Source organism: Anguilla rostrata, chromosome 14 (assembly GCF_018555375.3).
Source record: "Anguilla rostrata isolate EN2019 chromosome 14, ASM1855537v3, whole genome shotgun sequence".
In the NCBI taxonomy this organism is placed as follows: domain Eukaryota; kingdom Metazoa; phylum Chordata; class Actinopteri; order Anguilliformes; family Anguillidae; genus Anguilla; species Anguilla rostrata.
In genome coordinates, this window is record NC_057946.1 from 10,308,033 (window position 1) to 10,323,323 (window position 15,291).

The 15,291-nt window shown below is 39.4% G+C and overlaps 1 protein-coding gene across 3 annotated transcripts in view; it reads right to left on the minus strand.

The window, feature by feature from the left end:
* fer (fer (fps/fes related) tyrosine kinase) overlaps positions 1 to 12,441 on the minus strand; it is a 69,427-nt gene extending 56,986 nt beyond the window's left edge. The window contains exons 1-5 of one of the 3 annotated variants that reach the window (XM_064307807.1): positions 11,780 to 12,441; positions 3,558 to 3,827; positions 1,858 to 2,031; positions 926 to 1,025; positions 564 to 584 (exon numbers count right to left, since the gene is read on the minus strand). In XM_064307807.1, coding sequence (XP_064163877.1) covers positions 564 to 584; positions 926 to 1,025; positions 1,858 to 2,031; positions 3,558 to 3,767 — 505 coding nt within the window. In that variant the 5' untranslated portion in view covers positions 3,768 to 3,827; positions 11,780 to 12,441. Of the gene's footprint in view, positions 1 to 563; positions 585 to 925; positions 1,026 to 1,857; positions 2,032 to 3,557; positions 3,828 to 11,531; positions 11,746 to 11,779 lie in introns of those variants that run through there. The other 2 variants (XM_064307808.1, XM_064307809.1) reach the window with 2 other exon arrangements.
* Between the last annotated feature and the right edge of the window lie 2,850 nt (positions 12,442 to 15,291).

Genomic DNA, 15,291 nt, shown 5'->3' on the forward strand with positions numbered 1-15,291 from the left:
GATAGGAGCATATGCTGAACGCCTGAAATGTAAATGTGAATGTAAAAAATATTGCTAGGAGTATCAATTTGAAGGAGGGAGTATGGAATAGAGAAATTAGGAGAGACTGTACATGCATGGGTTATTTGGCTGAAAGAACATTATTGTGCAACAGATTTGGGGATCCTGTGAGGTGGTAAACTTGGTGGTAAATACATGTATTTTTCTCACATCTTAAGTGATTCATTTAACACAACAAATCAACTGCACTCACACGTACAAGTGAACATGCAAATGCATCACTTCCATCAAACATTTTCAAAAGAATAAGACAACTTTCTACTTCACATGCAAACGGGATGGTTTCATGCTCCTCACGCCAAATTCATCTAGAAGTCTCTAATGTGATACCCATAATTACATTTCAGAGATAATCCTTTTATGGGGCTATAATATATTTGTATGGTAAATAAATATATGCATCTGTAAATGTAATGACAGACATGAAACATGCAAACCTAAGGCAACAGAACGTTCTCCACAAAAAACATACACATCACACTCCATGACAAGAAATGACTCACCTGAAGTTTTAAGCTGTTCCTCTGATATTTTTGGAGCAGCAGGAGGTATTAGAATCATTTAAGATAAGTCTTGTATCAAAACTACACCAGTTCTTCTTGAACCAGATAACAAGATTTTACCCTAAGCCTCTGTATTCCTTTTCTATTTGAATCATAAACCAAATAATTCATAACAAATATACACATTCTGAATTAAAGCATGTAGGAGATTAATTTAATTTCATTAAGCGCTGCTAGAATTAAAGGTACCTAAATACATATATTGACATGAATCATACTGTTTAAGACATGAGAATTTTGCATGTTATTTTAAAGATTATGTTGGACACAAGACAAGCCAATGAAGAAAAAGTAATAATTACCTTTTACAATGGCTTCTTTGTATTTTTCTTTGGCACAGTGGGCATCTTTTGTCAATTGTCTGTAAGTGCCTTTTAACTTTTCCAGATCATTCTTAGTAATCTAAAACAAAAAGAAACAAAATACAATGATATACACGTTACACTACAGCGTTTCTGGATAATATTAATCTCAGGAAAACTTCTGACAACCCAGAAAACAGAGTTCTCTCTATTAAAGACTGTGGCCAAATAGGGCAACTGGAATTTGTTTAAATACAATGGTATTTGTTAATATAATTTGTTAATTTGTATGTTTGCTTAGAAAACTTTGCTACTCTGCATTATTAATGTTTCACTAATTTTGCATAAAGATTAATCTGTACACTTTATAATGCACCACTCAAGGGCACTAGAGTAGTGCTCCACCCTGTATATGAACCGTCTGCAACGTTAACATGACTAGGAAAATTGCACCAAAATATCGGGGTTGTATACATTTTATTTCATAATTTGACACTTGTACACATTTACTTCTTCCATGAATGTGGAAACTAGGTTTCAGTTCACATTTGAGCTATAATTATAACAGGGAGGTATCAGAATCAGCCTAAGTTGCCAGAGAGTTATCGGTAATTCATACTCGCCCCAGACCTTCAGAACTGTGTACTCAGCTCATAAACTGCTGGACTATTCTACAGTGAAAAACATCATCATCGCCATTTAGTACTGCCTTCCAGTGCAAAGTTAAATTCTAACAACACAGACACCACACACTCTTCCCACCACCTGCCACAGGCGAGTAAAAGATAAATAAAACACGCCAGGTTCGGTTTTCTAACTATGAAAGCAGGAACTTTATGGTCGCCGTGCCCAGCTGCCCTGACCACCGAATCAGACCCTGTGGCCACAGAGCGCAGGAGGCGGTTTAAAAGGTGGAGGAGGGAGGCCCGTACCTTGTTCATCTCACACTCGATCTGCTGGTGGATGCTCTGGTAGCTCTTCTTCACCTGCTGCTTGTCCTTGATCATCATGGTGAGCCTGTGCAGGGGGCCGGAGTTCAGGTCCTCCGCGTGGGACTTCATGATCTTACTCAGCTGCTCTGTCTGCTGGACCATATGAGCCCAGGACTGCAGAGAGGACACAGACAACAGAAAGAGGGAGAACATTCTGTTAACAGTGGCAGTTTTTAAAAGCAGCAAGGCAGGCCAATGTTACATAAGCAATAACCAGTCAGGAGATTGGCTCTGGCAGCACCACTAAGTGCATGAGATACAGTAACCTGGTAGTGACACAAGCTGTCCCTGATTCATCCACAAAATTATTACAGTCTTGTCCAAATAACATTGTAACTTGACAAATCAGCTCATGGGGAGACATTAGATGAATACAAAGCCCGGTTTTGGACGGTTGGTTTTATTTTCTTTTGTTCAATGGGGAGAATTATTGATTGTGGGACTGGAGCATTTGTGATTACAAAATGGGCAGAAAAAAAGAAGGAAAAAAATGCAAAATCCCCTAGGTTTGGGCCTTTACTGTGTGGACCAGTAAAGCTGTTTTTGAATTCTGTTTACATGAGGTCAGAATGTGAAGTTAATGTTCTTAAGGGCTGAGAGTCTGTGGTCAGTGTGATTATTTCTGTGGGAAGCCGTGAACAGTGCCAAACTCTGTGCTGTATAGGCATGGGGCATGCCCCACCAAGCCGTAACTTGGCGGATGGCATACCTGCCATCCCATTCTCAACTCAAATTCCACACAGGAAGACAAACACAAGCCTACTGAATAAAGAGCAGACTGTATCTAAGGCTTAGTGGAGCATTTACATGATCAGAAACCGTTCATCAAAAAAGCAAAAACAAAGTTTAAAAAAAAAAAAAGTCATATTATTTTGCATTTGTACTGAGATGTATTAAGGGCACATACATTAGCCAAGCGGATAATAAAGTGCTTTCAGCACCCAGATGGAATTTTGGCCTATGGGAGGATCAACAGAATAAATAAAAACAAAAACCCTCTAGTAAAAAGACTCGTTCTGAACAATTCAAGACTATCTGCTGCCTAGTAACAGAGTCTCAGAGCTCTCTGTACAGATGTCACCATCACCACCACAGAACCTCTGGACACCCACAACAGATGTGTCCCTTTAATGCAGACCAAAAAAGAAAATGAAAATTAACAACAGGTCCTGACATGGCGAGCCAACACAGAACACTCCTCCAGTTTCTGCAGTTACAGTGGAAATAAATGCCCTTAATTGAATACAGAGAACAGCACGACTGAAACGAGTCTATTGATCTAGAAGACCAATAAGCAAGTGAATTCATTTCTAAAATGATGCATTTTGAGCATTGAGGTTCCACTGAAGTTCTTTGGGCAAGACATCAACTGCACAGTAGCAAGTGAGGTCTGGTTTTAGAACTCAAACACTGCGATGCATTCCCTTACCTTACAGAACACTGAAATATATTGCAGAGGTGGATTTGTTTCACAAATAAACATTTTGTACAGTAGAGTGACCACATTACAATATAAGTGGCAATAACTATATCTGGCCCACATGCTGTGATGTCCAGAAAGATGTCGATAATACATTTCATTCCAATCAATTTTAAGTGCACTGCCCTTCCATAAGGGATTGGCTAACATCGCTGGCTACCTTGGAGACCTTGCTGTTGTAGTCCACCTGTGAGGAGTTGTCGTGCTTGTCCACCTGCTGGCTGATGTTGAGCAGGAGGGAGGCGTACTCCTTGTCGCTCTTCACCCTCAGGGTCATGAAGCGCTTGACCGTCTCCAGCAGCTTCAGCTCCCAGTCCTGCAGCTTCAGCAGGCCGTCGTGGGAGCTGCGCAGCTCGCGTCCGAACCCCATCGTCTACAAAGGCACGCGGTTTCTCAGGGTCGGCAGGGGGCCCCTTCAAGTCTGCATTTCCTGTCCGGAGGGTGGAAATTTACAGCATGCATCAATACAAACTTGCTTCACAGTAAGAACTGTCGTGTATAACTTTACTGCATAATACAACTATTTTCAACAAAGTGGAAGGCTACAGTATTTCATCTCAAGCTAGAGAATTAACCAAAAAGTACAAATCTGACAGACCTATAAATAGCAGAACCACACCATGCCATGTCAAAATGTCAAACTATTCTCCCAATCAGTCACACTGCGATACAGTGCAGCATGGCAGGTCCGATCATATCTGACCAAGAGCCTGACCGAGGATATGAATGCTTGTTATGTGCATCTCCCAGACACCATGTCATTGAACACAAGCACTATGCACTTACAAAAAAAGAGGAAGTATGCCACCTAAGACACAGCGCCCAGACCAGTTTGTGAAGGAAATGGTTTTTAGTGGAACGCAATGTGACGTCAAGCAAAATCACACCATCGGTCATCTCGGGCTCAAGGAAACAGGGCACTGCAATGGGGTTAACCTGCTCATGAGTCTATAGTTTGCAGCTGCACCACACTGTATGTGAACAGAGTAAAATCTGCTCTGTTAAAAGCGAGGAAACCTTATCATACAGACTGTCAAACCACAATCTCATTCTGCAGCAGATGTCCAACACCCACCATGGTTACCTGAGCAACAGACTTCAAAAGGTTGCACATCTTCAGCCCTAATTTGGCCGTGAGAATCAGCGTTATAATTTTGCTATGATGCATGATCTACTGGGAGACATTGCTAACACACTGCTCCTCAGTGAAATGACATCCCAGCAGTCCAGAATTAACCTTTTTCTTTTTTTTAAAAGAAGAATAAAATAAAATTTGAATCTATGCATTGGTTAAGCAAATTAGATACTGTAATGTGCAACGATAACTGCACTAGCAAGCACTGACAAGCTGCAAGTCAATTCATCGGATGTCACAAATTTTGCAGCTGCAGCAGCTAGAAAGCCATTGAAAAAACAAAAAAGCAACGATACACAAGCCCCAAAGCTAGAGACACTGGGCGGTGTTCAGCTGATCCACTCGAAGAGCCCTACATCAAATATCGTGACAAAGAATGGGTGCGGAATAATCGGTAAGAGCAGCCTTGTGGAAATGTGCTATTTTGCATGTCCCAGAATGTCTGTTCTATAAAGCAAGCTTGGCAGTATGCGTAGTGAAAATGAATGGCACGCTCTAAGGTGATGACAGACCACTGCAATCCCCTGGCAGTGAACTCGCACTGGGTCACGTATATTCACAGTATGCTTGGCTATGATGTTCAAAACCCTATCTGTGTCCATGGTAGGTATTAGCCATGTCAATACAGTCTACATACAAAATAAAGAGTGATTTCTTACAGATGACATTTGAAGGGCTAAATCCCATTCACTGAAAAAAACTAAATATTAGCAAACGAGCAAAAAATCCTGTCAGGCCTTATATGAAAGATCAAAGTAAATTACAAAAACATGTGAAGTTGCATATAAGAGTGTTTCAGTTATCTGACTGTACAATTATTTTTCAGAAAGGGGAAAAAACCTATTTGTAAAAACGGAATTTGGAACTGCTCCGATGTTGAATCACGGTCTTTACGACACGGTACAGCTGAAGCAGCAAGAACATTAGAAACATCACCGATCTGATGGGAAACAGTTTTAATCACCCAAGCTTGCTGTCGGGCTTTAATCCCCGCAAACCTCAAATAAAGCAGATCATCTGCAAATTAGAAGCCTTTTGCTCCTCCATCTTCAATTTTCTCTTCACGTGAACACAAGAGCAAGCTTTTCAAATGCAAACCATCAATCTCACACATATGGTTTAAACCTTCTCCGTGTGACTGCTGCGGACGCTCACGCCTGACAGGGATACAGTGTTTGTAGCTGAAATCTTCTGGACAGGTACTTAAATCAACTGAATGCTTTGGTTGCACCTCAAGGTGTAAGGAGAAGAGAACAAAAAATCCATAAATTTAGGATGCTGTGTCAGACTTTAGATTACTTGACTATAATTTTGTGGAATGGAACCTTATTCTTGAGAGCTCCTGCATTTTAACCTCGTGAGAACAGAATGGAATTCAGTTACATAATTTTTTTGGGAAAATAAAATGTCAATCATTCTCGGAAAACCTGAGGGGGTACAACATCATTCTTAAAAACTTCTCCGGCCCTTGCTTCTATGGCATCTTCTTCTAGAACCAATTTACACATTGGAATTTCAGGTACAGGACCTTGCTTGGCAGAATAGGTGGCCAGAACGTGTAGCTACAATGCAAGGCTCCTTATCGCTCACATCAATGTGCAAGAAAAGCAGTACAGACAATACAAAAAAAAAAAGACACATTCATTCAGATCGACTCTGGGTCAGGGGAAGTGATCACAGGCATAGGAATTTAAGAAGTAGCATTTTACCACCCACGACTCACAAGCTAGAAACAGCACATCTGACATTCAGGATTTTCAGCAAACGGCAGAGATAGTGACCAAGACCTTCTCAAAAATAAACCAGAGTCCAGGTTACTAAATTTGAACAGGAACCAAATACGGCACAAATCTGACACAGGTAGGGATGGGTATCGTTAAGATTTTATCAATACTGATAGTTAATTACAATGGCATCATTAGGGTCAACTAGAAACATATTAGCCTATAGGCTAGCAGCTTTTATTTAAAAAAAAATAGTAAGATTTCTTCACACTTTTCAGCTATGTTAAAATGATTTAAAGTGGATGCAAGAAATGAATTAGCCTATGTGGTGTAAATACCGATAGCAGCGCCCTGTCGGTCCAGGACCTTATTTGTATTTTGGTTCTGACTGATCAGGAACCGGTACCAATTAAATACTGCCTCCCAAAACCCATCCCTAGATACAGGTAGCCAAATTTAGAGTGAACATATAGAACTACCAGGCACACAACTTAAACATTATGAGTCAAACTTTCAAAATTCCTCAGAGACTACACAGGCATATACAACTGTGCAAAACATGTTCATACATTCAAAGATAAGACACACTCCAGGGAGAGTACTTGCATCCCTACAACTTGAAAGTGCATGACCTCTCAAACCTCACACAGTATTTTACCATGCACAGCTCTTTAAGTAGTAGTTTGGAGTGAATTTAAATGGCCTGTTGCACCCAAAGTATTACAATTTTAAATTAGGAGTCTGCAGAAGGTAAAATTCCTCCTTAAGAGATGTGGATATTGCAGGCCTGTTCTCGCTTATAGTATTCACGCCTATTTTCTAGACCAAATGAAAGTCTACACTGACAGGATTTGTGACCCCATTTTTTCTTCAGCAGTACCCTGAAGCCATACACAGGACCATTTTTACTCTTGCTATTTTTGACAATGAAAAACAACACTGCCAGTTCCAAACTGCAATATTCAACAACTTATCTCATAGGGGTTGTATTGGGATGACAGTTAAAATCTAAAGTGTGATGTCATTAATGTTACATAGAAATATAGTTTCTCTTCAACTCAGCAGTGCATTCTGGGTAATAAAACTAATTAGATTACTGAGAATGCCAGTTAACTATTTAGTAAATCTGACATAAATATTGCAATCTTTCGGCAACTGCTTTTGCATTCAAGTTATTTTAGTGAATATGACCCTGAGTGCTTACCCTAAACTCCAGACAAATACCTACAAAAGTGGCAACTTAGCTAGGAAATGGATTTCAGTCTTTTCCTCCCTTTATAAAAAGGTTCAGTGAAAAAGCGAATCCACATTTCCACAATGATTGATCCGTCTGTTTATTCCGTAACTCTTTGTGATATAAACATTGGGAGCAATAAGCCAATATCTTACCAAAACTGAGTTCAAGTAGGCCTAAAATTTCTGACACTTTACTCACAGGCCGTCCTTATTGTTCACATCTTTCTGTTATCACCTTCTTTAGCTGACAAATGAAAGCATAATATCACTGACAGCACAGCTTCCCAGAAAATGGGCTTCAGGAAAGGGAAGTTGTAAACAGTATTGTGCCATCATTTTTTTCTTCTTACATATGGCTGCACCATAACACAATGAACATACAGTATTTGACCAAAACAGTTTCCCTCCAGGGCCTGTTCATGATGGCACATCTTCACTTAGGCCTATAAATTTCAATTAGGCAAACATGCATCAGACACAGGATTTCACCTGCCATGTTACTGGGGATAAAAGTGTGAAAAGATAGTTAACGTTATTCATTCATTACTGAATGGATGCATTTACAAAGCAGCATGCTCATTCCACAGAAAAGAAGAATCTCCTCCACTGGCAAAAGAATCAATACAAAATACAGGGTTAATGGGACACCCTGACAAGAAGATGAAAAAACAAAAGCTCCACAGCTCAGTGTGTGTCTAATTAACCACAAGTAGCACAGAAGTCCAATCAAAACTACTGCTTCTGAATATAATTTTTCTTATTCATTTTGATTTAAGGAAGCAGGCATTGCATCACCACTGTGATTTTGGCCAAGAGATTAAACAAATGCCAACTCCTGTGCTGATCTATATTAAACATGTAACACTATGCAATATAACAACTGTCGGCTATGGTTTGCATTTTAGTTATTAAAGCACAAAACACCTCTATTGTTTAGTGTGTGTTTCTATCCTTGGATTACGGTTTAATGATGAATACATTCCTGTTCGATGAATGTATTGGTCACAAAGTGCCACTGTTATGTTTCTAGAGTCCATACAAGTTCCAATACACAGCCAATAGTACGGTTGATAAATGTGACCTTATGCTGTCACTGAGCTGACAAACTTCACTGTCAATATTCTCAACAACAGCAAACTTGCACCGTGGAAATGTATGCAATTTTTAAGGTTAGGCCTATATCAATGTCTAAAAAAGGCGTTTTGCAGCTCTACTATACTTTTTATTCTGGAATTTATAACCGTTTTTGGATATATGATTATGAAACAGCTTTTTTAAATCATTTTGCAAACAGACTTATGATTCATATTAAGAATTATAATTCCCTTATCTAGCTTCATTAATCACATAATAATTTTGTTCTGAAGCATCGTTGACTGCAACCTGTGGCTTTCAGTCCTTATGACTAAATACTCAAAGCATGCAAAGCGGTCAGCTGTTGTAGAGTCATTTCTCGCACCATCACACAATTAGGAAGAAGAAGGAACGTGTCAGTGGGAGTTTAGCTAAACAAGAATTTGCTGTGTGCAACGGAACAGCTCTGTGGGGGTACTGCCATTTGAATACCGCATCTCAACAGCCTCTCAAAGGCATTTCCCTACTCTTTATTAACCTCAGTAGCTTTGAAAGGACTTGTACTTAGTCAACCACAGCCTTAAAAAGAACTCAGAGTATTACTATTATCTATTTATTTGCATTTTAATTAGTTCAATCAAGTGCCATAGTGGGCTAAAACAAAAATCTGCACCCACACTGACCTTTATAGATAGACTGGACACCTCTGCTGTAGATGGAAAAATCATCCTACACATCAATAACCTGGCTCTTCACCAGTAAGATTATTGGTTTGGCTTTCTCGTGAACAGAAAAAAAAATTCAACAGAAGCATGAGTTCAAAAAATCACTCTAAGACGATGCAGAGACAGTGATAAAATCCTTAAATTAACCATTAAAAATGAACCAAGCAAGATCCTCAAAATAACATCAGTGCACTCCAAATTAATTTGCCTTTCCCGCTGCCCCAAGTACTGATTTAATCATATGCAAAAGGAAAACAACAATGAAATGAGATGTGGAGTGTTAAGACATACAGCTAGTCCTAAAGGAAATCATCTTAGAAAGTAGCCTATCTTACATCATTAGAGACACTTTACTGTGATACTGATTGCATATGTGTTATTCTCACTCCTCTATCTTTGCCCATTTTTTGAGTGGGGTATTTATTATAAAGGTATCTGGATAACCCTTAGTCTGAGGCTGTTTTTCATCGTTTGAGCTAGGCCCACTAGTTCCATTGAAGGCAAACCTTAATGCTACAGCTTACAATGACATTCTAGACCATGGATACTCAAATCTGGACCTTGAATCCAAATCCAGCCCTGGTTTCCTTTCCCCCTTGCTAATTAACGAGGCAATTAGTGCTACTGATTGGCCAGACACTATTCACACCTGACTTCCAGGTAAAGGGAGGGTGGAAAACCAGCAGATCTTGGATCTCGAGGGCTGTGATTTGAGTAACAGGGTTCAAGACGATTTGGTGCTTCCCCAACAGTTTGGGGAAGGCACTTTCCTGTTTGAGCCCTGGGTACACAGTGAGGTCCATACAGAAATGGTTTTGTTGAGAGAGGTGTGGAAGAACTTGACTAGCCTGCACAGAGACCTCAACCCCATCCAACACCTTTGGGATCAATTGAAAAGCCAACTGCGAGCCAGGCCTAATTACTCAATCAATGCCCTACCTCACTAATGCTCTTCTGGCTGAATGGAAGCAAATCCCTGCAGCAATGCTCCAACATTAATTCCTATAATTTTGGATGAGATGTTGGACGTCAGGTGTCAGGTACTTTTGGCCACGTAGTGCTCTAACCTCATTCCTGATGCACCCTGACATAAAAAATGGATGCCGCATCCTTTCAAGCCTTCAGCCAGTCAAGCTACATCATGCACCCTACTGTGCAATCTATGAATATACAGTAACAGGCTGATGTCTGAAACTCATTCAAATAATGCCTTATCATAAGCCAACCAATATGTAATGCAATCTTATACAAGACACATTTACCTGTTCTCTGTCTGCTGTTCTCTATGAATGTCTTACATTTTAAGTGTTTTATCACACTGTAATAAAAGAGAAGGCATTTTAATAACGATTTAATTGACAATTAATAATTGGCATACAGTTTTTAAATGTATAGCTTTGAAAATGTACTAAATCAAAGATCTTTTAAAAATCACGTTGTGCGAATAGGGAGTGTGCTACTCACCTACATGCCACGATATGGATAAAAAGCCCGAAGCAAGCACTCTATCACCAGCCCCATAATCCGCGTCAGACATAATTGCGCCCCTCAACTCCCGCCCCTTCTAACATGGCGACTCACAACACAGCACCACAAATCAGCCTAACTACAGTATTAAACAACCTGAATATGATGCTAGCAATAATAGTAAATACAACGTACATGGCAATCAGCTGGCAGGAGAACGTGCCTACAATAATAAACACGACACGTGAAAACAACCTGCTTAGCGTGATGTAATTGATAAAGCTGGAACACATGTAAAGATACAAAGAGCAAAACAAACTTTAAAAATGCATTCGTTACAAAAATGTTACAAAACGGGCCTAAAAACTGGTTTCTTCTTGCATTAAATTCGTTCGAATGAAGCCGATCAGTTAGACTAGAGGATATTGCTATCCAAAAACTGAACTGGTCTTTATTATTAACAGAGTATTATACTTTACGGTTTACACATGGAGAAATACACACTTGCGTGTAAACTGGGCTAACGGGCTAAACAGTTTAATTGCTTCTTGAAGTTGCAGTAAAGTTGCGAGCAACCCGAACAAGCTGGCATTTGCGGTAATAGCCTAATCTCCTAAAGTTCTCCATGCTTTTCGCTTGTTAGCTGAACTTAGCTAGCTCCACAATCAACATCGCAATCGCTGTACAGTTAACGAACATAAATACAGCAGCACGGTATGGTATATATATTATTACTTATCCTACTTAATTAACACATAGCTATATGTGCTTACCACAGAAGATCAGAAAGTGTTCCAATAAAAATAACCATTGATTGTTAGTCTTGTTCTGTTGTTCTGTGCTACCTAGCTAGTCATCTTTACCCCTAATGTCGGATGGCCGTTTCAGGAAAAAAAAAGAAAAAAAAAAAAGAAAGGAAAGGAAGAAAAAAGCCTGGCTAAGCAATGGTGCAGAATGTTACAGCAATTCCTTCTGAAACTGAAGATTCAATAGAGTATTTCCAATTATAGCGTGCACTCACTCGTTTTAGTCTGTTGTACGCTGTTTTTTTCCTCCTTGTTTCCTGATGCCTTGTTTGTATTCGGCTGGTATCTCTCTTTTCTCTAGCTCGATGAACAGTACCGGAGTCGGGATTCGGGAGGGGTTTCCGCTTCAGGACTGCATAGCTTCTCTAGTCATAGGATAATGACGTTCACGGCATGGCTTGATGAAGTACTACACAGGCTGGTAGGATTTTTTCGGTCTGTAAAGGGTCTTGACGACAAAATAATCGCGTTTATAGTTCGAGGAAGGTGGCCACCACGGATGACATTGGCTGGTTTGTTTTAATTATAGTCTAAAGAAGTCAATGTTTTATATTAAAATAAAGAGATCATAGGTACACTTAGGGTCTTAGGGCCTACTGTGCGCAACGAAGATATCGATTCACTTGCTTATGTTCCGTTCGTTAACAGATCACTGTTATTGCGTGATCTCAACGCAGGCTAATGAAAAATCTATATTATTAACAACAAACGCGAGCTAATGCGTTCTGCATTTTTCCGCTTTGGGGTGTGGTAGAACACCGCTTTCTGTTTTGGTCACTCGTACCAAGCAGTTTACAGTATGTAGCTAAATAAATGTTCAACCATGTTTTCTCATAAAAGCACATCTGCTCTGTAGGCTACGCATAGTCTTTTTTTCTATCATTTCCAAAGTATTTTTATCAAAAGACCCGTTACTTTTTTGTGAAGAGTAGTACAATAGGCTACATTTAAAAAAAAAAAAACGTATTATCCAGAATGTCCGCAATTTGCGTGTTTCGTTTACAGAAAACTAGATGTGCTACATTACTTTTTCACAACATGGTAGGTTAACCAAACTTAAAAAAATATGTGGAATACGTATTAGATGACACTAAATTTCAAAATACTATGGGCTTCTTCGTCTATAAACATTTTCAATTAATATTTCGCAAGACTACTGGTCACATTGGTTATAGCACAATCCTGAATACACATAATAGCATACAAGGCAGTCTAAATAGATTAATTTATGATATCGTTTAAAATACACGGTAAAAACACAAATACACTCAGTGGAGGATGAGCCACTATTATGCCAGATTCTACTCCCATGCAGATTACACCCACATAGCCGGCATAATGTAAATAGGCTACGTTTAGAAAAACTTCCGGATAGTGAAAATGCCTCTCATTCCTCGGCCTTCATTATCTCTTTACTTGTGATAGTTAGACATAGACTACTAATCATACCGTCATGAAAAGTAACATATAATATGTTACATATAAAATACATATTTTCAATATATACTTGTGATCTCTATGTCAGTGAATTAGCCTACTTTTTCCTATTGTTCTGTCTAGTGTAAGCCCTGCGGAAATACAGCACGTGCAAACCAAGGTGAAGGGCCCATTTTTAAGCTGCTATATTCTTAACAAAAAATGACCTTAAGAGGTCATTATTATTATTATTATTATTATTATTATTAATAATAATAATTACATTTATATAGCACTTTTCCATATGCTCAAAGTGCTTTACAGTGAAGGGGAACTCATAAGATGAATATAAGATCGACATATAAGATCATCTATAAGATGAATAGACATACCAATTGTTTGTCTAAACAGTACTCCCAATTATTTGAAAATGCTTATACCAGGAGAGATAGCAACAAATAATGTCCCATTCCTTAGTTGAGTTCTTACTGAGATGACTTTTCGTTCGGTATGGTGGACCAAAATACAAATAGTCATTGAGTTGAGAATGAGCATGTGTCACTTTTAACACTTTTAAGGGAAAGCTACTGTACAGTATGTACAGTACAGTAATGTACATTCCTAGTGACTTACCAAACATCAGACATGTGCAGCCACTATCTGAAGGGGTACAATGCTTGCACAATAATTTCTGCGAAGCACTCTAGTCCACTGGTAAATAAAATGGAAACTGGACACATACGAAAAGTCACATTTGATCAACCTGCTTTATCCTTTTGTTGTGGATCAGTTATGGCTGAAGCAAGTAAAAAGTATTTTGAGAGTAACTTGGCTCCAGTCTAACTGTATGCTGTCCAAAGTATGCCAATCAAGCCCTGTACTCTAGGTGACGCTGTACGAGTTGTAATTTTAAAAAACCTCCACCTGCACCTGTGTCAATTGGATGTTAACTGTGTTCATCAGTAGTTTTACCTGTTTCCGGAATGATAGTCTGCTAACACTGCACTCCAGATGTTTCAGGGCAACAGTCCACTGCTGACAACAGTTATGGACAACACTCACCTAACTTTTTTCATCCTGAGCAACCAAGTACACATACACTGAAGCTTCTTATTAGCATAGCATCTCATAACTGTGCAACTTGTATTACTCCCACATGTATATGTTGCTGTACTCTATATTTCCTTTTTCATGTCACTTGTGTACGACTTGTAAGCATGTTGTATAGTGTCTTAATGTTAGCCTGTGGTGCTTGGTGATAAGAGGATTTCTCATTCTTGGAATCAATAAAGCCCTACTGGTACTACTACTGAAAAAGGCATCACATCAGACTATAGTCCAGTGCCTCTTTTCCCGACATAATAAAGGGCAGCACTGTTGGTTTAGATTTTGTCTGAGGTCTCAAATGTCCTTTTTTCTTCTGTTCCCGCATGCTTTCTCAGCATACTCCGGTCAGACTGAGACGTAACGTAGACCCCATGAAAGCTGGCCTATCCAAACGCTCCCAGGTGCTAGGTAAAGGAAGGGGTTTATAGATGCTTGGTTAAAATGAAGAATGTGGTGGGCGATGCTTATTAAACAAAGTGGCACACTGTTTCAGCAGCAGTGGTACTTGTAGAATAATGGTTGTTGTAGTAACAGTAGTGGTTGTAGTGCAGATAATTGGTGTAATATTGGTTGCACTTACAGAAGTACTTAGCAGTTGCAATGGAATGAAGTATAACTCTAGCAGATATCTGGGTGTCTTATTCTTTTTACATCACCTAATACAGGTATTATGCAAAACAGTGCACCCAGTCATAATAACTAGACAGAGGTGGTTTTGGTTAGGAAGGGACTGTCTCAATTTTAAGAGGATTAATGAAAAGAAGGACAAGAAGAAAAAGAGAGAGGAATAATCTTGACTAAGAGGAAGCAACACAGTTCCTGTCCTGACTAAGGCGCTTCAGGCTAAGATGATTGTCAGGGTGCTCAGAAGTAATTCATGCTGCAGGTAATACAGTCAATTGACAGGCAGAGCCAGCTAAGTCACAGAAGCATAACCCATACCTCCAGGGAATTAACACCAGTACAACAGGCTGACAGATCAAGATCATCCTCTATAACTGGCTGGGCAGGGCTTCCCCTGCCTGTGCAGGTGAATCTACCTGGAGACTTGGCAGCAGTTAGAGGAGTGCACTTCAGGTCCCTCTCAGCCTAATTGAGCAGCACAGTTGTGTATCATTACATTTGCTTATCTCTCACATACCTCACCTGTTCTGGAATGTAGAGATTCTTGGTGCTTAATCCTTACATTTATTTATTTATTTAT